The 21,770-nt window shown below is 41.4% G+C and overlaps 1 protein-coding gene across 1 annotated transcript in view; it reads left to right on the plus strand.

Annotated features, from left to right (window-relative positions):
- The window catches only part of LOC120941120 (myosin VIIA and Rab interacting protein), a 344,153-nt gene that overhangs the window by 273,792 nt on the left and 48,591 nt on the right, over positions 1-21,770 (plus strand). The window contains exon 13 of the mRNA XM_040354396.1: positions 8,772-8,834. Coding sequence (XP_040210330.1) covers positions 8,772-8,834 — 63 coding nt within the window. The remainder of the gene's footprint in view (positions 1-8,771; positions 8,835-21,770) is intronic.

Consider the following 21,770-nt stretch of genomic DNA (forward strand, 5'->3'; position numbering starts at 1 on the left):
ACCACTTAAGGACCGTCTAACGCCCCCCAGTTCGATATACATCGGCAGAATGGCACGCCTGGGCACAGGCACGTACAGGTACGTTGCCCTTTAAGTGTCCAGCCGTGTGTCGTGCTCGCGCCCCGGTCCGAAGCTCCGTGACCGCGCCGCGGGTCCCGCGGACCCGTTCGCCGTTGGTGTCACAGGAGCTGAAGAACAGGGAGAGGTGAGTGTAAACACACCTTCCCCGTTACTTCTCTGCGGCAGTGTGACTGATCGTCTGTTCCCTGTTATAGGGAACGACGATCAGTGACGTCAAACAGTCCAGCCACGCACCCCTACAGTAAGAATCTCCCTTAGGGCACACTTAACCCCTTAGCGCCCCCTAGTGGTTAACCCCATTCACTGCCATTGCCATTTTCACAGTAATCAGTGCATTTTTATAGCACTTTTCACTGTGAAAATGACAATGGTCCCAAAAATGTGTCTAAAGTGTCCGATGTGTCCGCCATAATGTCGCAGTCACGAAAAAAATCGCCGATTGCCGCCATTACAAGTAAAAAAAAAAATTAATAAAAATGCCATAAAACTATCCCATATTTTGTAAACGCTATAACTTTTGCGCAAACTAGGGATGCACCGATATATCGGCGGCCGATACATATCGGCCGAAAATAGATGTTTTGGGGAAATGCCGAAACAACTTAAAAATTGCAGATAATGACTAGTGGTGCAACGCGGGATTGCAGAGCGGTAAAACACACACTGAAATTGTCTCTGCTCTGCTCGCACACAGCCCCGCCTGCTCCTAACCACGCTGTGATAGACAGAATGCGGGTCTAATGCTGAGATGTGTTCTGTCTATCACAGCGTGGGGTTAGGAGGAGGCGGGGCTGTGTGCGAGGAGAGCGGAGATAGTTTCAGCATACGGGCGGTGAGTTGCTTTCCTTTCTAGCAGAACATGTGCAGCCATCCGTCCTCCCCTCTCCCCCCACACACCTCCCTCGGCTGGCTCTATCTTCGGGACTCTGCCCCCCCCTCCTCCCCCCGGCTGCCGAGTCTGGCTCCTGTCCCTGCCACCAATGCACTCCTGTTTTTGGAGCTGACAGGGTCAATAAAGAGAACCTGTCACCTCCAATTGCTATCCCACAGGGAATTGTTTTCTCCTGTGTGATAGCAATAACGTTAAGTGTAAAAAAAATAAGAAATAATAATTAAATTAATAAAATAAGTAATTAAAAAGTAAAGAATAAGAAAAATATTAAAAATAAGAAAATTATACAAAAATAAAAAAAGTAAAACGACAAGCTACAACAAAAAAAGTGATAAAGTAATAAAAAAAAAAGAAACAAGAGGTGGCAATTGGGGGACAGTGATAGGATGCTCCATACATTTTTGCAATCCGACTTTACTGTTTTAACATACAATTATTTAAAAAAAAGAAAAGTAATTTTCGGTTTCGGCCTGACATTTTTTTTTATTTCGGTTTCGTTTCGGTTCTGAAATTTTCATTTCGGTGCACCTCTAGCGCAAACCAATCAATAAACGCTTATTGCGATTTTTTTTAACAAGAATAAGTAGAAGAATACGTATCGGCCTAAACTGAGAAATAAAAATGTTTTTTATATATTTTTTGGGGATATTTATTATAGCAAAAAGTTAAAAATATTGTTTTTTTTTCAAAATTGTCGCTCTATTTTTGTTTATAGCGCAAAAAATTAAAACCGGTGATCAAATACCACCAAAAGAAAGCTCTATTTGTGGGGAAAAAAGGACACCAATTTTGTTTGGGAGCCACGTCACACGACCGCGCAATTGTCAGTTAAAGCGACGCAGTGCTGAATCGCAAAAAGGGGCCAGGTCCTTTACCTGCATAATGGTCCGGGTCTTAAGTGGTTAAAGATAGCAATTAAAATGTTATGGTTTGTGGTTGATTTACTGCTTGAGGGCTAAGACAACTTGGATAATTGAGTAAGCTATTAATTCTGCTTCATATCAAAGCGTGCTTGCGGTGAATGTGAGGCCATCTGTCTAAAAGTTGAACTGGAAATGGACCTTTCAACACGATATTGATCCAAAGCACACTAGCAAATTAACCAAGGAATGAAAACTGGTGTAAAGCAAAACACCTACAAGCCATTTCGGTTATAGGGAACAATACCAGCATCTTAGGCCTAAGTGTGCTTTTCTCACAGTACAGCATTACATTTATTGATAGAATTTTATTGAGTGAATGATTAATAAGGCATAATGTCTCTGTTTTTATTCAGGCCCCGTACACACGGCCGAGGAACTCGACGTGCCAAACACATCGAGTTCCTCGGCCAGTTTAGCCCTGAAGCCGCCGAGGAGCTCGGCGGGCCGAGAGCTCCCATAGAACAACGAGGAAATAGAGAACATGTTCTCTATTTCCTCGTCGAGCTCCTCGTCGGCTTCCTCGGCCGAAAGTGTACACACGGCCGGGTTTCTCGGCAGAATTCAGCCAGAAACTCGGTCGGAAGCTGAATTCTGCCGAGGAAACTGGTCGTGTGTACGGGGCTTCAGAAGTATTGCCTTAACCTGTATGCACTGTATGTATGAAGATGTTTTAAATATGTTGAAAAAGTCAACAATTATCATGAGGTGTACTTACTTTTTAACATGGCTGTACGTAGTTGAAATTGTTAATGTTTATGATAGATTCATTTTTAAATTGTCAGTAATTAGGGTTGCACTAACAATGTAAAACATGGCGGTTGTCTACAACAAGTCCTCCTAGGCCTATTTTTTAATATCTCGTTTAAACTACAATAGTTTAGGATGACCATTATCAGGCGTAAGGCTTTTCAAAATGATACTAGTGAGCTATTGGCCGAACGCCCCCCAGTTTGATTTGCACCAGAACTCTCGATCTTTGCAAAAGTTCGGACCCCAATCGCAAACCCCATTAAAGTCTATGGGACCCGAACTTGAAAACTCAAATGTCCCCATTTTGAAGGCTTATATGCAAGTTATTAGCCATAAAAAGGGTATGAAGGCCCAGTACTGCCCCGGGGGACATGTACCAATGAAAAAAAATAAACTTTTAAAAAATATAGTTTTTAAAGAAGCAGTGATTTTAATAATGCTTAAAGTGAAAAAATTTAAATAAAAAATTCCTTTAAATTTTGTGCCTGAGTGGTCCCCTTAGTCTGCCAAAACTGACATACATAAATAAATAAAAAAATGACATTTAAATTGATTTTCCCTGCAAGCCTTCTTTATTTAGTAAAGAACGGCTTGAGGAGCCAGTCTGTATGATGAGGCCACAATTTAGAGTAATTTGGGTGTCTCTCTGTTCATAGAACAATTTAGCAGAGAAGGGTATGGAAGCGGAAGAGGAGGTGTAACTGACAGATCTTGCATCATCACCACCAGCTGTATGGAGACATGGCGGTAAAACAAGCTCCTATCTAGCATCCTTTCTAGTTGCAAGCAGAGTTACCCAGTGTGATGTGAACTAAATATATCATCCCTAACCATGCTTGCTGTAGTAAGTAGTCCACATTACTACAGTAACGTGGACCTTGCTGCTTACTGCCTTGCCCGATGCCAAAACATTACCTTCCACATGATGATACAGAGCTGGAATGGCCTTACATGAAAATAAATGGTGACTGGGAACCTGCCATTGTGGTACAACACATTGCAAATTCACAGGAGGCGGCATAATTCACCAGACAAAAAGGCAGGGGTTGTAAAGCCAGCAATTTGGACAATTTGAAGCTGGAATTTAGACGCTGGGCATGTGTGTGGCAGAGAGTGTATTTTTTTTTCAATACAGCAGCTGGGGTAGAAAAATTTGCCTGATATACTCTACAGCTGGAGGTGTGCTGCTGGCAGATGTGTTGTGAGGAGCTGTGACACTGTTTGCTATACCGTCTTCCCTGTCAGTGGATGCTGCTGAGAAGTCATGAGATATAGCAGGGGTTGACATGAACGGAGAGGATTGAGGAGGAGAAGAATTGTTCCCCTTGTGTGTGGCTTTCATTTGCTCTTGACAACGGGCTGGGTGGTGAGAGATTAAATGCCTTGTCAAGCATGTGGTACCCAAATGGCTGGTGTTTTTGCCACTCTTGATCTGCTTGCGGCAGAGATTGCAAATTGCAACAGTGTGATCAGCTGAGCAAGAGCTGTGGGAAGTGTGCCAGGGGATAACAGTTCCACAATCGAATGAAATAGGGTGGCTGCTCTCTACTCTTCCATGATGGTCAACTCTGGAGGACATTATGCCTAGTTGGGGTGGTGCTCCCCCTCACTTTCCTCCTTTGCTCTATCTGGCCCTCAAGTCATGTCAGTGGCCTCATCATCATCATCCCCTCCATCCTCATCATCACTGGAGCCAACTTGGCAATATGGCTGTGGTTAAGGGAACATGACTGCCAATTTGAAGTTCTCCCCTCTCTGTAGGCTCATGTTACTCCCTTCCTCCACCTCATAACCAACATCAGAATCAAGTAATGTCTGTGCATCCTCAAGAAGCAAGTGGCTGACACTGTGTTCAAATAATTCAGCTTACTACGCCTTGCATGATGCTGGGGCTATGGCAGAGTAGATGTGGATAAGCAGGCAAAATAAGTCGCTCTGAGAGCTGCGGTGGACTGCACACTAGTTTCAGCTTATGTCATAGTGGATGAGAAGGATGAGGATGGTTTAATAAGCCAGTCCACCACCCTTCCTGCATGCTGGCTGGATAGCATGGGCAAAATCACTAAACAGAGACAAATGTGCCCTGCCCGTGGACAGACCATGTCCACCTTTGCCTTTGGACACGAGCGCTGTTGGCCTCCTCATAGTGGCATGGGAACGTCTGTCTCTTCTTGTTGGCCTCAAAGACGTGATGGAGGGGGTGAGCTTATTACCCAAATTTAATAGAAACTGGAAATTGTGTGATTGGATGCACTTTATTGAATAAAAAGTGGTGTCTGGTGCACTTTAAATTGAGGACTGATGTTGACAGAAATCTAAAAACTATAAAAAAATAAAAAAGAGGGAACACCAGCGTCGCAGTCAGAAAAACTGCATCTGACAATTAAAAAAAAAAAGAGGGCAGGCAGGGAAAAAAAAACACACAGCAACCAAAAAAAAAAATCGGTCAGGTGCAAGGCTCCAATTAGGGCCCCTAGAATGCATTGCGCATTGTATTGCGGGACGCTTGGCAGGCGAACATCACACCAAGTGCCCTGTTAATTCAGGGGGAATGGGCGAACAGGCGATGTTCAGACCGAGCTTTTGCTCGACCCAAACCGTTCGCCCAACTCTACTGGCTTGTCCTGTCACTGGTGACCTGGTCTTCTCTGCCAACATGTCATGAAGTCCTCTCCCCAAAAGTCAAAAGCCAGCTACAGGTGCTAAATAATTTTGTAGGGCTAGCTGAAAATTTTCGTACAAACATCAGAATAAGACTGAGTATGAACAAGGTTGAATGAGCAAATGTAAATGTGCAGGGGAATTAACAGATTTGTTATCCATTTAAATGTGTGAGGATAAAAGGACCAGTCATAGAGTGAAATTCTCATAGCTGTCTGATAAAAAAAAACCTAATGATCACAAGTTCAATAAAGAAGTGTGTGGCTGTAAATAGTGCATGCATCAACAATTTTGATCTGGTTTGGGCTACCTTTGTAGCTTGTGTCCCAATCACTGTAATAATATCTGGTGTGCAACAATGATAAAATATTTACTGTTGCTCATTATTGCAGTACATTGAAAGAAAGGAAAGAGTAGTCTCATTAGGAGACATTCTTCTTTCCTGAGTTTTTTTCCTTCAAATTATTGGTAGAGTAGGGAAGGCTGAACTGAGCAGGGTGACAACACTGCAGTGATTTAACTACATAGACAAATTCAATGTAAAATGATGCAGTTTGCCTTAAGTTATTTAACAGCTAAATAAAAAAATCATAATTCTTCTTTAACCACTTCCTGCCGGCCGTACGACTATATACGGCCGCAGTGTGATTGCCAATCTCCGGGTGGTCGTCTATATACGATCTCCGGCCTCCAGCCACTAGGGGGCGCGCAAGCGTCGCCCACAATGGCGGCGCACGCGTGCCTGCCGCATCACTGAGATGCCGATGTGCGTGCCTGGCGGCCACGATGTCCGCCAGGCACCCGCGATCGGCGGTTACAGAGACAAGGACGTGGATCTGTGTGTGTAAACACACAGATCCACGTCCTGTCAGGGAGAGAGGAGACCGATCTGTGTCCCTTGTACATAGGGACAAAAGATCGGTCACCTTCCCCAGTCAGTCCCCTTCCCCCACAGTTAGAAACACTATGCAGGGTACACATTTAACCCCTTCCTCCCCCCTAGTGTTAACCCCTTCCCTGCCAGTCACATTTATACAGTAATTAGTGCATATTTATAGCACTGATCGCAGTATAAATGTGAATGGTGCCAAAAATGTGTCCGATGTGTCCGCCATAATGTCGCAGTCCCAATAAAAATCGCAGATCGCCGCCATTACTAGTACAAAAAAAATAATAAAAAATAATAATAATTGTGTCCCCTATTTTGTAGGCGCTATAACTTTTGCGCAAACCAGTCGCTTATTGTGATTTTTTTTTACCAAAAATATGTAGAAGAATACGTATCGGCCTAGACTGAGAATTTTTTTTTATTTTTTAAATTTGGCTATTTATTATAGCAACAAGTAAAAAATGTAGAATTTTTTTCAAAATTGTCGCTCTTTTTTTGTTTATAGCGCTAAAAATAAAAACCGCAGAGGTGATCAAATACCACCAAAAGAAAGCTCTACTTGTGGGGAAAAAAGGGCGTCAATTTTTTCTGGGAGCCACGTCGCACGACTGCGCAATTGTCAGTTAAAGCGACGCAGTGCCGGAAGCTGAAATTTCACCTGGGCAGGAGGGGGGTATATGTGCCCAGTAAGCAAGTGGTTAAAGGGTTTGTAAAGGTTCGTGTTTTTTCACGAGGGACCCCAGAAGATGTGGATCGGGGTCACTCTGTGCAAAACTAACTGCACAGTGGAGGTAAGTATGAAATGTTTGTCATTTAAAAGAAAAATACTTGAACCTTTACAATCACTTTAAGTTGCACTAATATTGTAACAGATAATGTAAAGGAATAATAATTTTTTTTTTGCTCTTTTCATAGTTTTTCCCATTTAAACAAATCAGTATTTATACTGTATAATTGTACTGCTGATGTAAGGCTGCTGATTGTATTTTAGAAAGAAAGCTAATTTTGCCATGATGACAATGTGGCCATAACAAAACCTTTCACATCCTGGTTAGCAATACATTACAGACATGATGAACTTTTAGATGATATAGTTATCGCATGATGACATCTACATCACATCTGGAAAATCTATAACTTGGCATATGTTGCTTTGTGGGAGTTGTCCCCCGCCCCATACAGAGTTCAATTAATGAAAGCTCTCACGAGCAGGGCCCTCCCAACTATCTTGCCTTGACTTGTATTGTAAATGTTTATTTTGTAAAGTGCTGTGCAACTGTTGGGGCTATATAAATCCTGTATAAAAATATGAATAGTGGGGACAAAAGCACATGAAAAATTGTGCTAAAAATCAGCCAATAAATAATTGTTTTACAGTTGACTTAAAATATACTTGTATATAAATCAAAATTGCCATAGGCCACGGCTTTGGATTTGTTGCAGTTTTGATGAATCAGTCATATATTTGCCTACTAAAAGTTCATTACGCTTTCTTCATGTTTGATTTGGAGAAATGTAACCAAATGTGTAATTTTTGGGGTTTAACCAGTTTAAAGTGAATCTGTTACTTGGTGCATTCAGGTCAAAGTGACAGGCTGTATTTACAGGCCCACCCACTCACCCAGTAATGCCTACCTTTGCCTTGCTCCCCAGCTGATCCATTAGTCTGTCAGAACACTATACTTGACCCTTCTTGGTATGAGGCAGAATGTGACCTTCTCCCCTTCATTTCAGGAACTAGTGCTCAGGCTTAAGGGGCCAGATGCCCGGCCTGAACACTGGTGTGCTTGGCAGGAGAACACGTAATCCTGGAGCATAGTGGGACATGAGCATCTAACCCTGGTGCAGGGTGGGAGTGGAACATGTAACCATGGAGCACGGTCGGAGGAAACAATATAACCCTGGAGGATAGTAGGAGGGGAACATGTAACCCTGGAGCATGGTGGGAAATGTACATGTAACCTTGGAGCAGGGTGGGAGGGTAACAGGTAACCATGGAGCATGGAGGGAGGGGAAAAGGTAACCCTGGAGCATGGTGGGAGGGGAACAGGTAACCCTGGAGCATGGTGGGAGGGGAACAGGTAACCCTGGAGCATGGGGGTGGGGTGGAAGAGGTAACCCTGGAGCATAGTGGGAAGAGAACAGGTAACCCTTGAGCATGGTGGGAGGGGAACAGACAACCCCGGAGCATGGTAGGAGGGGAACAGGCAACTCTGGAGCATGGTGGAAGGGAACAGACAACCCTGGATCATGGTGGGAGGGGAATGGGTAACCCTGCAGCATAGTGGGAGGGGAACAGGAAACCCTGGAGCATGGTGGGAGAGGGAAGGGTACTCTGTAGCATAGTAAACGTGTGTATTAATGTATGGAAAGTAAGCTTTCAAGAGAACCTGTCACATCATCCTGAATGGACAACGCAATAGATTTACTTTATCGCAAAATTTATCATAGCATAATTTGCTTGAAGTGCATCCATATTGTTTCCTGTTGTGATGTAGTTTTCACATATGCAATTCTGAATTTAACTGTACTGTAACTTTCTCTTTGTTTAATTGCCTTCTGAAAACAAAATTAGGAAAAGCGACAGGCTTTAGAGCTTCACTTAAAACTCCAATTTTTGTCCTCAGTACTGCAACAGGTGAGAATATTTCTGTATTTCACAGTCCATTCTCTTCCACGTACCTGATTTCCACCAATGTTAATAAAAGCAGGCTGAGATGTAACCTCGGGCGGTTACACATCCATATATACTACAGCCAGTTTGCCCATAGACAAACCCAAGCTGTAGCAAGGTATTTAATTTAATGCATGTCCAGCACTAATTGTATAGTACTTCTCCTCATAGTTTTGAGCATGTATCACACTCTAACCCAGTGAACATTCTGAGTAAAGTGAATAAATGCAAAAGTGTGGATTACTTATAAATGTTGTTTTTTTTAGACTCAATGTGGCTGATTTAGACGTAAACCATGTGCACTTTGCAAGGAAATTTTCAGTTATCTTAGTCAATAAAAGGAAGCATTGCTGACTATCATCCAAATTGTGTAGAAGCAAAAATCCTTTTTTTATTATTTTCCTTGCACATAATTGATTATTCTTTGCAAAATGTATTTTCACACTGAAAAGTGAACATGCTTTACTCATTTAGTATGTCAGCCACTTGGAACACCAGTCGTTAATATGTTTCACCTAACATCATTCGTAAAGTGATTAGATATAGCAAAATTTGATCTGGCATTAACATTTACCATTATTTTCAAAAGGAAATTAAAGTAGTTGTAAACCCTCTCCTATTCCTAGAGAAGTAACTGGCCCAAAATAATACACAGAGATGAAACAAATATTCCTACATAAGTTTTACATGTATATCTGCTGTGTTTTCCTTTCTATACTCTTTAGAAAGTGCACATCGTGTTATAAATCTTGTTTCCTCATTCAGCAGCGGGTGTAGAGTCTGGGCATACACTGTGTAAGAGCTGATTGGAGGAAAGGCACCCCCCCCCCCCTGCACATAGGCAGAGTAACGAAGGAACATGCAGAACTGTACTGTGAATAGACAAGCTCTCTGCTTATCTATCTCTAAGCACCCTACCAACACACATTTCCAGCTGCTGTTATCTCCTGTGTAGGAGAACTTGTTAGTAGTGACTATGCTGATAAAAGAGGAATGGAGCAGCAGAAAAACACGGCATTCAGAGCTTTGGAGAGGGATAATTAAACACTACAGATTTCAGACTTCATGAATGGGGGTTTACAACCACTTTAAATAATGCATGATGTTTGAAAAAAAGTTTTACACTTTACCTTCTATAATAGTATTGCATTTGTACTATATTATATTACATTTTGTATAATTATTATATACGTACTATATTATATATTATCTTGCATGCATAATGTTTTGTCATTTTGGTAGGTAATGTGAATGCAGATGCATGATTGCTTCCAATACTAAACTGATCGGGGTTATGTGTATTATAATTATTATTCAGAAGCAAATAGGATAACGATAGTGACACTGTTTCAGTTATTGAATTGGATTTTCATTCTTGAGGCTACTTTTCTCCAACTCAAAGCATTTCAATGTCATAATAGCTGTACTGCATAATTATACAAGTATGTGGACCATAGGTGAGAAACCATGATTAAACCTGAACTAATTTGTGACAAAATTCACTGATTAAGGCAGCTAAAAAAAAATGAATTGCAAGCAGTTGAAGTACCTGAATTGGATATCTGTCTTGCAGTCCCTGTACAGCAGCGCTTAGACTAGGAGAAAGAGAATCAGCACTAGGAGCCAATGGGTTATGCTGCAGTGCTAAAGTGCTAACAAGGAGCATGCAGATAGACAGACAGAACAGAAAGACAGGAAGATGAGTCTTCTGCTTCTCCTTTCACTTTATAGTCACAAGCTGGTTGAGGGACAAGAACTGAAAAAGTGATTCTTAAGGCCCCTTTCACACTGAGGAGTTTTTCAGGCATTTTAGCGCTAAAAATAGTGACTAAATACCGCCTGAAAAACTCCTGCCCTGCAGTCTCAATGTGAAAGCCCGAGGGCTTTCACACTGGAGCGGTGCGCTAGCAGGACCGCTCCAAAAGTCCTGCTAGCAGCATCTTTGGAGCAGTGAAGGAGCGGTGTGTTTACTGCTCCTCCACCGCTCCTTCCTATTGAAAGCAATGGGAAACCGCAGTAATACCGCTGGAAATGCGCCTTTGCAGAGGTGCATTGCGGGCAGTAGTAACCCTTTTTCGGCCGTTAGTGGGGGTTAAAACCGCTAGCAGCCGAATACGGCAATTACGATGGTATAGCACCGCAAAAAATAGCGCCGCTATACCGTCAACGCACCTCCCGCCCCAGTGTGAAAGGGGCCTAACTGCAGCAGAGAAAATCAGTTCTTTGGCCCTGTTAGACAGAGCTGTGTATATCTCAGAACCAGATGGACAAAAATCGAAATACTTTGGCAGGTAAAACAGCTCTCATACTGTATGTATTCAATCTGTGTATTTATTTATTTCTTTGGAAGTTTAAGGTACCCATATTTGTAAGGTGAGCATTACCCAATCCATCTGACATATATATCTATATAGATAGATAGATAGATAGATAGATAGATAGATAGATAGATAGATAGATAGATAGATAGATAGATAGATAGATAGATAGATAGATAGATAGATAGATAGATAGATAAAAATATATATTTGTACTAGGTACATAAAAACTTTGTTTACAAAAATAGGATCAAGGATTTTTTACTTCACAATTTCTCTAAGGCCATCTTCGCACATAAGTGCTCCAAAAAAAACCTGCATTTCTGTCCTGCATTTCCAGATACACCCAAAAAATGCAGCAAAACATGCATTATGAAGTGCAATCAGGGCCGCTGATGGGGGGGACCACCAGCCCTGTTGTACGGGGCCCAAGCACACAGGGGAGCCCAACAGGAAGGGGGATTGGTGACAGACGATAATTGTGTCTCTTTTCCTCCAGCAGATCAAAGCTGCTCTCCTCCCATCTCCCTGCTGCTTGCTTTTATCTGCCTTTATCTCCTTCACTAATCCCCCTCCCTGTGTGGGCACCCCCTCCTCTCAGCACTGGTTTTAAGGTTATTACTGCTCCTGAGTTTATCTCTCTAACTACTTTGTTTCTCTCCCTCTTTTTGATCCTGTCTGCATATTTTTTTTATCTCATCTTCATTTTTATTTATTAACTCAGTTTTATCTTTTAGATTTTGCAGGAATTCTGTGGGTTATGTTATATTTGTGTCTGCTGATTGTATTGTATTTTTAGCAAAATATAGCTTTAATATTTTCTTGGGGGGGGCCCTGTCAGGTAGTCTGTACGGGGCCCCGCAATTTAAAAGTCCTGCATTCTGTTGCGCATTTGTTGTGTGACAAAACACGTGAATAATATGAAAAATGCGCTTGACTCAGTGGCTAAAAAAGGTACATGAGCTACTTTGATGCCTTTGTCACATGTAGGGCAGATAATTTCTCGATCTTTCTCTGTCTTTATTATCTCATATGAGCTTTGATGAATGTCCTAGACTTCTCTAATAATTCTTGTGGCCTCCTTCCCCGAATCTTAGGGACAAAAGTTTAAGGCTTGGGACTCTTACTATCCCCAGACTAGCTGGTCTTACCTGTTTCACCTGTTATGTTTTAGTAATTTATCATGAGGCTAGGAATCACCCAGTTGTCCCTTTTTGTCCATTACTGTTGTTAGTCTGTACTCCCCATTTCAATAGATATATTGCTCCACCTGTTGGTATTTGCCTTGGCTCACAGCTTCTGCTGGTGCAGGCTCATTATCTTCTGAGGTAGTCATTCCCTTTGGTGGTGTTTCTTATCCTGATCTGAGTATCAGGTTGATTCTCTTAGCAGTTCCCTGTCTTTTAGGGAACATTACCTCTTCTGGTTTAGATTTGGATGTTGATGCTTCTAGTTGTTGCAGATGGCTCCTGGTTCTATCTTAGGTCCATCAATGGCTGTTGCCCGCCTCTCAGTGGGACTGCGTTAATTAAGCTTAATTGAACAAGCTGAAGCTAAAACCTGATTGTTGCAGATGGCTCACGATTTTTCACTCCACAGTTTTAGTAAATCAATCCCTATATAGTTTGTCAATGTTAATTTTGGATTTAGGGGACCATTCATTTCAAAACACACTCTGGCTTTTTCATGTCTACTGTAATGAATGTCCACCTATCCATAGATTTACTAGTCATGAAAGGTGTATTCAATTCTAACATCAATGCACTGCATTTGATAAAAGATCTATTCCACTAGAAAACTATCAATTCATCAAAATGTTGATGAAAGTTGGTAAATAATATTTTTTTTTTATTTCTTGGTAACATTATATTCATAAAGATCAATATGTATGTTTCCTGATTATTTAAATGAAGCTCTATTAAAGAGGTAACTAGATTAGAAATTCATGGAAAAATATCTTCATATAATGACTTAAAAAAAAAAAAAGAGCCACAATTTAGAAGATCTTGACTGCTAGAAAAGAGGTTACTTTAGAAGATATAGAATGTGTATATTGTAAATTAAATATTCCGGATAAATTCATTAAAAATGCACAGAAACGAAAGTATGTCAGCCAATATCAGAGGACCATAAATCCATAATGTGGATCTGTGGCTATAATACCATTAATGACAGACACTGAATCGACATCTTGGGGGCATATGATGTGAATTTAATAGATATGCAATGAAATTGTGTTAAAACAGCACAACAAAGTTGTATGTTTTTATAAAATAGATTGTTGAAGATAATAGACTAATTATAACATGTTAGATGACTTCACCCCTTCATGAAAAACAAACTTAATGCCCAAGCCCAACTTTGACTTGTGTTATTAAAACTGTACACATCTTCGCAACTTCTTAATTTATCCAGGTGGATTATATTTTTTTTTTAGGCTTTCATTTGGTGGAAAATGTTAAAGGATATTTCCTGATTTTTTTTTTTTTTATTGAAAAGGTGAGGGAGGGGGCGCTATACCTAATCAATAGTGAACATACATGAACAAAATATTAATTAAATAATTAAAGTCCATATATGAAACAAAATATATAATCCAAACATGTGCTTATGACAAAAATAGAGTGATCAAAAAAGTATTTTAAAGATGATTCTCATGAAGAAAGATCTGTGTCTTGAATAAACAGTGAAGCCTCCACCAAGTAGATCACATTCACCCGACGTGAATAAATAAATTGGCTCCTTACCAACTTGAGTGGACCCTTTAACTAAAAAGAGGTTGAATCAGCTTTGTTACACAAGGTAACCATGGTGTATGCAGATAAGGAAATCTCAATCAACAAAATGCCTGGTGTCAGATTTTATGTTCCCAGGATGATCATGTCTCACACGAGTTCAGTCCGTGGCTCTTTAGCTGTCGGCTACTTGTTTAAATGTTCCCGCCCACACGTTCCTTTCAGACACAGCTGAGCACGGGCTGCACGGAGCATTGACCTTTTTTTTTTATTGTCAAAGTAAAACTGGTTTAAAATAGCAAAAATATATTTTTTTTACACCACTCCCGCATCGCCCCAAAGATGCTGCTTGCAGGACTTTTTGTTCCCGTCCTGCAAGCGCACCGCCCCAGTGTGAAAGCCCTCACCTGAGAAAATGTTAACATTGTTAAACAGGATTTCATTCCACTCATGACAAGTCATAAGGTTGTGTCTCTTGTTTTATTTTATAGGTATATGAGGAAAGGACACCTGGGGGTATGGTCCTGGAAGGGCACCCTTTGTGCACACTCCACTGTAAACATGGAAGAAAAGCATCCCTTCCAAATACCTCCAGCAACAATTTTTCTGCAAATATAGTGGAAGGCCTATCATGCATATATTATTGTGCCTCAGGTGGTACTCGAGATCAGCTATCTTTTGTATGCAGATAGTGGACGATTGTTTAAGCACTAAAGAGTCTTTTGGGATCTGCTGCAATTTAGCCTCACGGGCCTCAACTCCAACCTCAATTTTAGAGATGTGGTCCTGCAATGTTACTTGTCTTAAAAGGGATACAGTGTATCAGACCATATCCATCAGTGTTAGTGTTCATCACAATGAGAAGCATGTGGCATTGTTGAACTCTTAGCGTAATGTCACTAAGGCCTCGTACACACGTCCGAGAATATCGCCAGGAAAAACCCGTTGTTTTCCCTGACGACATTCTTGGCAAGAAACTTTTGCCGCTGGAGTGTACTGACTTTCATTTCAAAAGAACCGCGGTTCTCTTGAAAGAAAAGAACGCTATGACGTCATTGTTTATGCCGTCGCCGCCGCCATCTTGCTTCACCCTACCTATGCCGTGGAAGCTACCGCGCATGCGTCAAAGTCATTTCGAGCATACGCGGGTTTCCACGGCGACAGGTAAGTATACACACTCTCGGGTTTCTCGTCTGGAAATAGGCAAACGAGAATCTCGACGAGAAAAAATAGAGCAGGATCTCTTTTTTTTTCTCGTCAAGATTCTTGTCTGATTTCCAGACGAGAAACCTGAATGCCCCGTAAACATGAACGGGAATCTTGGCAAGAAGCAGTTTTCTTGCTGTTTTTTGCCGAGAAACCCGGTCGTGTGTACGAAGCCATAGTGAATGTTTCCTTGTAGACACAGTTTGCACATGGAAAGCAATGGCCACTGTGCTAAGAGGTTCGGCAGTATATTGTTGCTTGGTCTCATGTGAAAACACCAGATCATCACCATCACACTGCTTTTCACCCTGAGAGAACTGAGACAGGGTCAAAGAAGCCAGGGAGGCTAGAGTTGAAGGTGACTAGTGAAAATCTGGCAAGAAAAGTATAGAAGATAGTAGGCGGCAGAAGTGATACAGTTTTGCAGTCCCTGGGTACTGTCATTGCTGGAGTTCTTGCTAAATTTTCCCCCGTTATCTGGTCCTGTTTTCCTAATGCAGGAGTCTTTAGAGTATGGCTCAGGGGCCACATCTGGTCCACTACAAGGTTCTATCTGGCCTGTGGCAATTCTGGCTGGCTGGCTGGCACTGGATGGGCCACTCGGTGTATTGTAATATGGAGATCGGAGCATTTATTGCTAGCCAGGCAGGCAAACCTGGACGTAGGACGGGACTCTGCTTGGCACTCCTGGAAGTAAGAGGGACTGTGCTGATTCCACTCCACGAAGCTTGGGCCAATTTACATCCAAGCATTACGGGAACATGTACGTTACTGCAATGGGTTGCAACAAACATATGTGTTGACACATTGCAGTGCCATTCATTTTGGATGTTCATTTTGGATGGCACCCCAATGCACTAAGGCAATATACCAATTTGCTATGTGTCAACAATTTTGTGGCATGTCTGATTTTTTTTGATATTTTGGTGCCTTGGAAGCCCAATTTTTTGGCTGCCTTGATACAACGTATGTTAAAAGTAGAAGGAGTATAAAATAATAAACATTCATAATCACCTAGATGGCAGCAGCATTGTTCCAATGCTGCAGCTGTCCCCCCCGCTGGTTCTACACTGAGAGATCAAAAACCACTGATCGCTCAGTTCTCAGGTCCGTTTTGAGCAAAGTGTATTGTAATTGAATAAGATATTTCTAGCACACATGATAGGCATACTTAGAATTACACCCCAAAATGCATTTTACCACTCCTTCCAAGTATGGCGAAACCACATTTGTGAGACTTTTTCACAGCCTAACCAAACAGAGGAGACCAAGGAACACCCTCAGGCCCTCTAGGGCACAGGTGTCAAACACAAGGCCCGCGGGCCGAATCCGGCCCCCCAGGCTATTTCATGTAGTCCTTGCACCTCTCCTGCAGCTGCAGGAGAGCTCCAGCCCTCCTCTGGTCCTCCTCCAGACCCTTACTTTCTGCTTACAAGCAATGCATCCAGATTCTTCCCAGCAGCAGCATAAGGAAAGGGGTGTACACTGTGATGTAAGGGAGAGCGGGGGACACAACTTCTGATGGTGGGGTGACTCTTGACATCTAATGTAAGGGGAGGCGATGCGCTGCACATCTAATCTTACAGATACAACTGGCCCTTTTGAGGGCAATCATAATGCTGATGCGGCCCATGATGAAATTGAGTTTGACACCCCTGCAGTCTAGGGGCTTAAATTATACATCTAATTTCCTGACTATCTATCAAATTAATGGAGGCCCTGTAGCACAGGACAGTGTAAACACCCACAAAACCACCACATTTTGGAAAACAAACAGCACATAGTCTTTCTAAGGGGCATGGTGAGTCTTTTTTTACACAAAGTTGTCAGTTTATTAAGATATTTCTCACTCAAACAGCATAGACATACCTAGAATCCTACCTCAAAACACATTCTGCTACTTCTCCCGATGTGTGGGACTTTTTAACTTTTTGGACTAATTATATACAAGAACTTGTATCTTGTGTATCACAAAAATTAACCAATTGTATCAAAACCAATGTACTGTAATGGTCACCTCTATACAAGTGATCATGGAATATAGCTTAGTGCAGCATCACCTATAGCAGTCCCAGTTCCTATAAACCAAGCAGACCTAGCCTACTGGTACTGTATATGACTTCCCCTAGGAATGCCATGTTCACTGGCCAGGAGGTACAGGAGGCTGAAGAAATAAAGCGTTCCTGCCCCACTGGGGCAGTGATCAGGGACCCTGGGACTGGTGTGGCAGTGATCAGGGACACTAGGACTTGTGTGGCAGTAATCAGGGTCACTGTAACTGGTGTGGAGGTGATTAGGGACAATATGACTGTTGTGGTGGTGATCAGGACACTTGGACAGGTGTGGTGGTGATCAGGGGCACTGTAACTGTTGTGGAGATGATTAGGGATACTAACTGGTGACAGTATCTAATTATTTTTTTCTTTTACAATTTTTCATCGGTATACTACTCTGTACTTGGAGGGGAAAACAGGTAATCAGGGATTTTTTTTTGTGCTGTGATTGGTAACAGCTATAACATGGTACATGCCCTGACGTGATTGGACAGTAGTAAGCAAGACATTATAAATGAAAGCCTAATTGCTACTGTACTGTGATCACTGTGATTGATCATAGCGATCAAATGGTACCAGGGCCGCTCATGGCGGCCTGGTACTTTCTGTTACAAGACCCAACAGAAAATGAGAAGACATCACGTTAAACAAAAATCCTTTTTTACAGTTTTCGCTGGACAGTATGCCCCTATTAGAGGATTTCTCTTTCATTCCTGTTCCAGTGTCTACTCTAAATGTTATTTTTCTCTTCATTTGTAGTCTTGGTGCGAGTGGTCACTAGTACAATTAGAGAGAGTGAGCTTCCCCACTGGGAACACAAACAGCAGTAAAAACTTGACAAGGTTTCTAACCCTTCCCCCACTCTAAAATGGACCAAAAACTTTTAGATTCACTTTACTGGATGATTTTTATAATTTGTGGTAATACTCAGTTGGCCTTTCTAACTGAAATTGTGGTTCAGTGGTATAAAACTTTCCTAGATTATAAAAGACACTTTATTAGCCGGATTCAGGTAGGGCGGCGTATCTTTTAGCCGGCTTAGCGTATCGCATATACGCTACGCCACCGTAAGTCAAGAGGCAAGTGCTGTATTCACAAAGCACTTGCCTCCTAAGTTACGACGGCGTAGCGTCAATGGGCCAGCGTAAGCGCGCCTAATTTAAATGAGGATGAGGGGGGCGTGTTTTATGTAAATTACTCGTGACCCGACGTGATTGACGTTTTTTACGAACGGCGCATGCGCCGTCCGTGGACATATCCCAGTGTGCATTGCTCCAAAGTACGCCGCAAGGACGTATTGGTTTTCGACATGAACGTAAATTACGTCCAGACCCATTCACGGACGACTTACGCAAACGACGTAAATTTTTCAAATTTCGACGTGGGAACGACGGCCATACTTAACATTGACTAGGCCAACTATTTGTTCGACTAACTTTACGCCGGGAATCGCCTTACGTAAACGGCGTATCTTTACTGCGACGGGCAAGTGTACGTTCGTGAATCGGCGTATCTCGCTGATTTACGCATTCTAGGCGTAAATCAGCGTTCACCCCCCTAGCGGCCGGCGGAACTAGTCAGCTAAGATATGACGGTGCAGGACGTCGTATCTTAGCTAGGTTTAAGTGTATCTCAGTTTGAGAATACACTTAAACATATGACGGCTTAGATTCCGAGTTACGACGGCGTATCTACTGATACGCCGGCGTACCTCTTTGTGAATCTAGCTATATATGTGCGATACCTATATGCTGATATACACTTATCCACTGAAAAATCCAAAGATATACTAGTCAGCATGAAAATCATACAAGGTTGCATCTGTCAAAATAATTGCACTATAATATATCCAATAAATGGGCTAGTGCATAATTTGTTAAATTTAATATATCATTAATGAAGCGCCTTTTTATATTGCAGTCTGCAATAATTTTTTGTACATCAAGATAAATTATATAACACGTATATTTGACTGCATGTAGGCAAATCAATTAAAACCTGGAAAAAGTGAAATACTTGTATCTTGTTTTCTCAACACATGAAATGCAAAATATCATAGTTGACATTTAATGTCCTTTTTGTCATATTCTAAAAAATTGTCAGCGACTTCTGCAGACCTTCACTGACACTAGCCCTGGGACAACCAAGGCCCAGTGCTAAGCCCATGTGATGAAACAATTAGTTCCTGGGCTTCTGATACTTCAGTATATAGCTACATAAAACTGAGCATTAGAAGACCATGTAAACACCATTATTCTGCATTGTATTTACATTAATAAAGTTGTGATAATTGTGCCCTCATCAATCCAACCTTAAAGGGTTACTCCATTGTTGTGCTAAAAAATATAGCAAAAAAAGAAAATATATAATATAACATATACATCTGCTACACAAATCCTATTGTAATTGAATGTTATTAAAAATTACCTTTCCTTTCCAATCTAGAGTGCAGTAATTTTCTGTAAAATGCAATATAATATGGCAACCTGGAGGTGTTCTGTACACAGATGGTGAACAGAGCGCCTCCCAAAAATGTAATTTCCTGCTTGTGTGATAGACTTACTGTTTTTTCTCAGAAGTCTGCACTTAATGTAGATACAAGTTTGATTTTTGGCATCCTCTGCAACAAAAATGTAATTTTTGGTGAGATATTCCCAAAAGGAAATCAAATCTAAAGGGATGCAGATCCTGCAGCTTTCCTCATCAGAACCCTGCAATTGCAGCAGCTCATTGATAATTACAAAATTGCTCTTATTCAAATACACTTTGCACAGGGACATAGACTAAGGCCCCGTACACACGACCAGTTTCCTCGGCAGAATTCAGCTTCCGACCGAGTTTCTGGCTGAATTCTGCCGAGGAAACTGGTCGTGTGTACACTTTCGGCCGAGGAAGCCGACGAGGAGCTCGGCGAGGAAATAGAGAACATGTTCTCTATTTCCTCGTTGTTCTATGGGAGCTCTCTCCCCGCCGAGCTCCTCGGCGGCTTCAGTGCTGAACTGGCCGAGGAACTCGATGTGTTTGGCACGTCGAGTTCCTCGGCCGTGTGTACGAGGCTTCACAGCTATTCAGAATAAAAAAAGGTAAGAATCTATAACAACGTTTGGTAAAATCATTGCAATGCACATAGATCACCCAGAGGGGATTGCTTTTTTCCTCAACAAAAGTGGAGTTACTCTTTAATGTTTAATCTGGGCTTTTCCATTCTTCTACATTACATATAAGTCACGTTAATGTGATATAATATTGCACTGTGATATAATTTTCTTTAGCAGACTTTGTTGATTATACTTTGAAGGGTTAATATGTAGGGGAGTGTATACAGAAAAAAATACACTTTTTTTCTAAATCTTTACTATTTATTCCCAATATAAAAAACAATAAAAATAGAATTAAATGTGTAAAAAACTGCTACCAAATTAAAAGCCTGTCTACAGTGAGGTGAAAAAATATTTGATCCCCTGTTGATTTTGTGCATTTGCCCACTGACAAAGAAATGATCAGTCTATAGTTTTAATGGTAGGTTTATTTTAACAGTGAAAGACAGAATAAAAAAAAATACAGAAAAATATATAAATTGATTTGCATTATGAGTGAAATAAGCGTTTGATCCCCTATCAATCAGCAAGATTTCTGGCTCCCAGGTGTCTTATATACAGGTAGCGAGCTAAGATTAGGAGCACTCTCTTAATCTCAGCTTGTTACCTGTATAAAAGATACTTGTCCACAGAAGCAATCAATCAATCAGATTCCAATCTCTCCACCATGGCCGAGACCAAAGAGCTGTTCAAGGATGTCAGGGACAAATTTGTAGACCTACACAAGGCTGGAATAGGCTTAATCTCGTGGGATTTCAATGATCATGAGAGCGGTGAGGAATCAGCCCAGAACTACAAGGGAGAATCTTGTCAATGATTTCTAGGCAGCTGGGACTATAGTCACCAAGAAAACAATTGGTAACACACTACGCCCTGAAGGACTGAAATCCTGCATATCCTGCAATGTCCCCCTACTCAAGAAAGCACATCTACAGGCCAGTCTAAAGTTTGCTAATGAACATTTGAATGATTCAGAGGAGAACTGGGTGAAAGTGTTGTGGTCAGATGAGACCAAAATCAAGCTCTTTGGCATCAACTCAACTCACCGTGTTTGGAGGAGGAATGCTGCACATGACCCCAAGAACACCATCCCCACTGTCAAACATACAGGTGGAAACATTATACAGTTGTGTTCAAAATTATTCAACCCCCCAATGCTGTAAAGGGTTTTAGGGAATTTAGTGTACATTTGTAATTGTATTCAGAATGAAATCCTACAAGGACTTCTTAAAGAACCATATGCAACTAAAATGACATCAATTGGTTTTGTAATACAGTAGTAAATGTTTATTTTGTGAATTCTTCATTTACACAATTATTCAACCCCTTAAAGACTACCACTCTGAAGAACAGAGGTTCATTGAAGTGTTTTCAATCAGGTATTGAAAACACCTGTGGATGTCAGGGAGCAGCAATAAAGCCTAATAAGCACCAATCAGGCAGCTTTAAAATGACTGTGATACTCAGCTCAGGTGATTACTCTTCACAG

Source organism: Rana temporaria, chromosome 5 (genome assembly GCF_905171775.1).
Source record: "Rana temporaria chromosome 5, aRanTem1.1, whole genome shotgun sequence".
In the NCBI taxonomy this organism is placed as follows: Eukaryota; Metazoa; Chordata; class Amphibia; order Anura; family Ranidae; genus Rana; species Rana temporaria.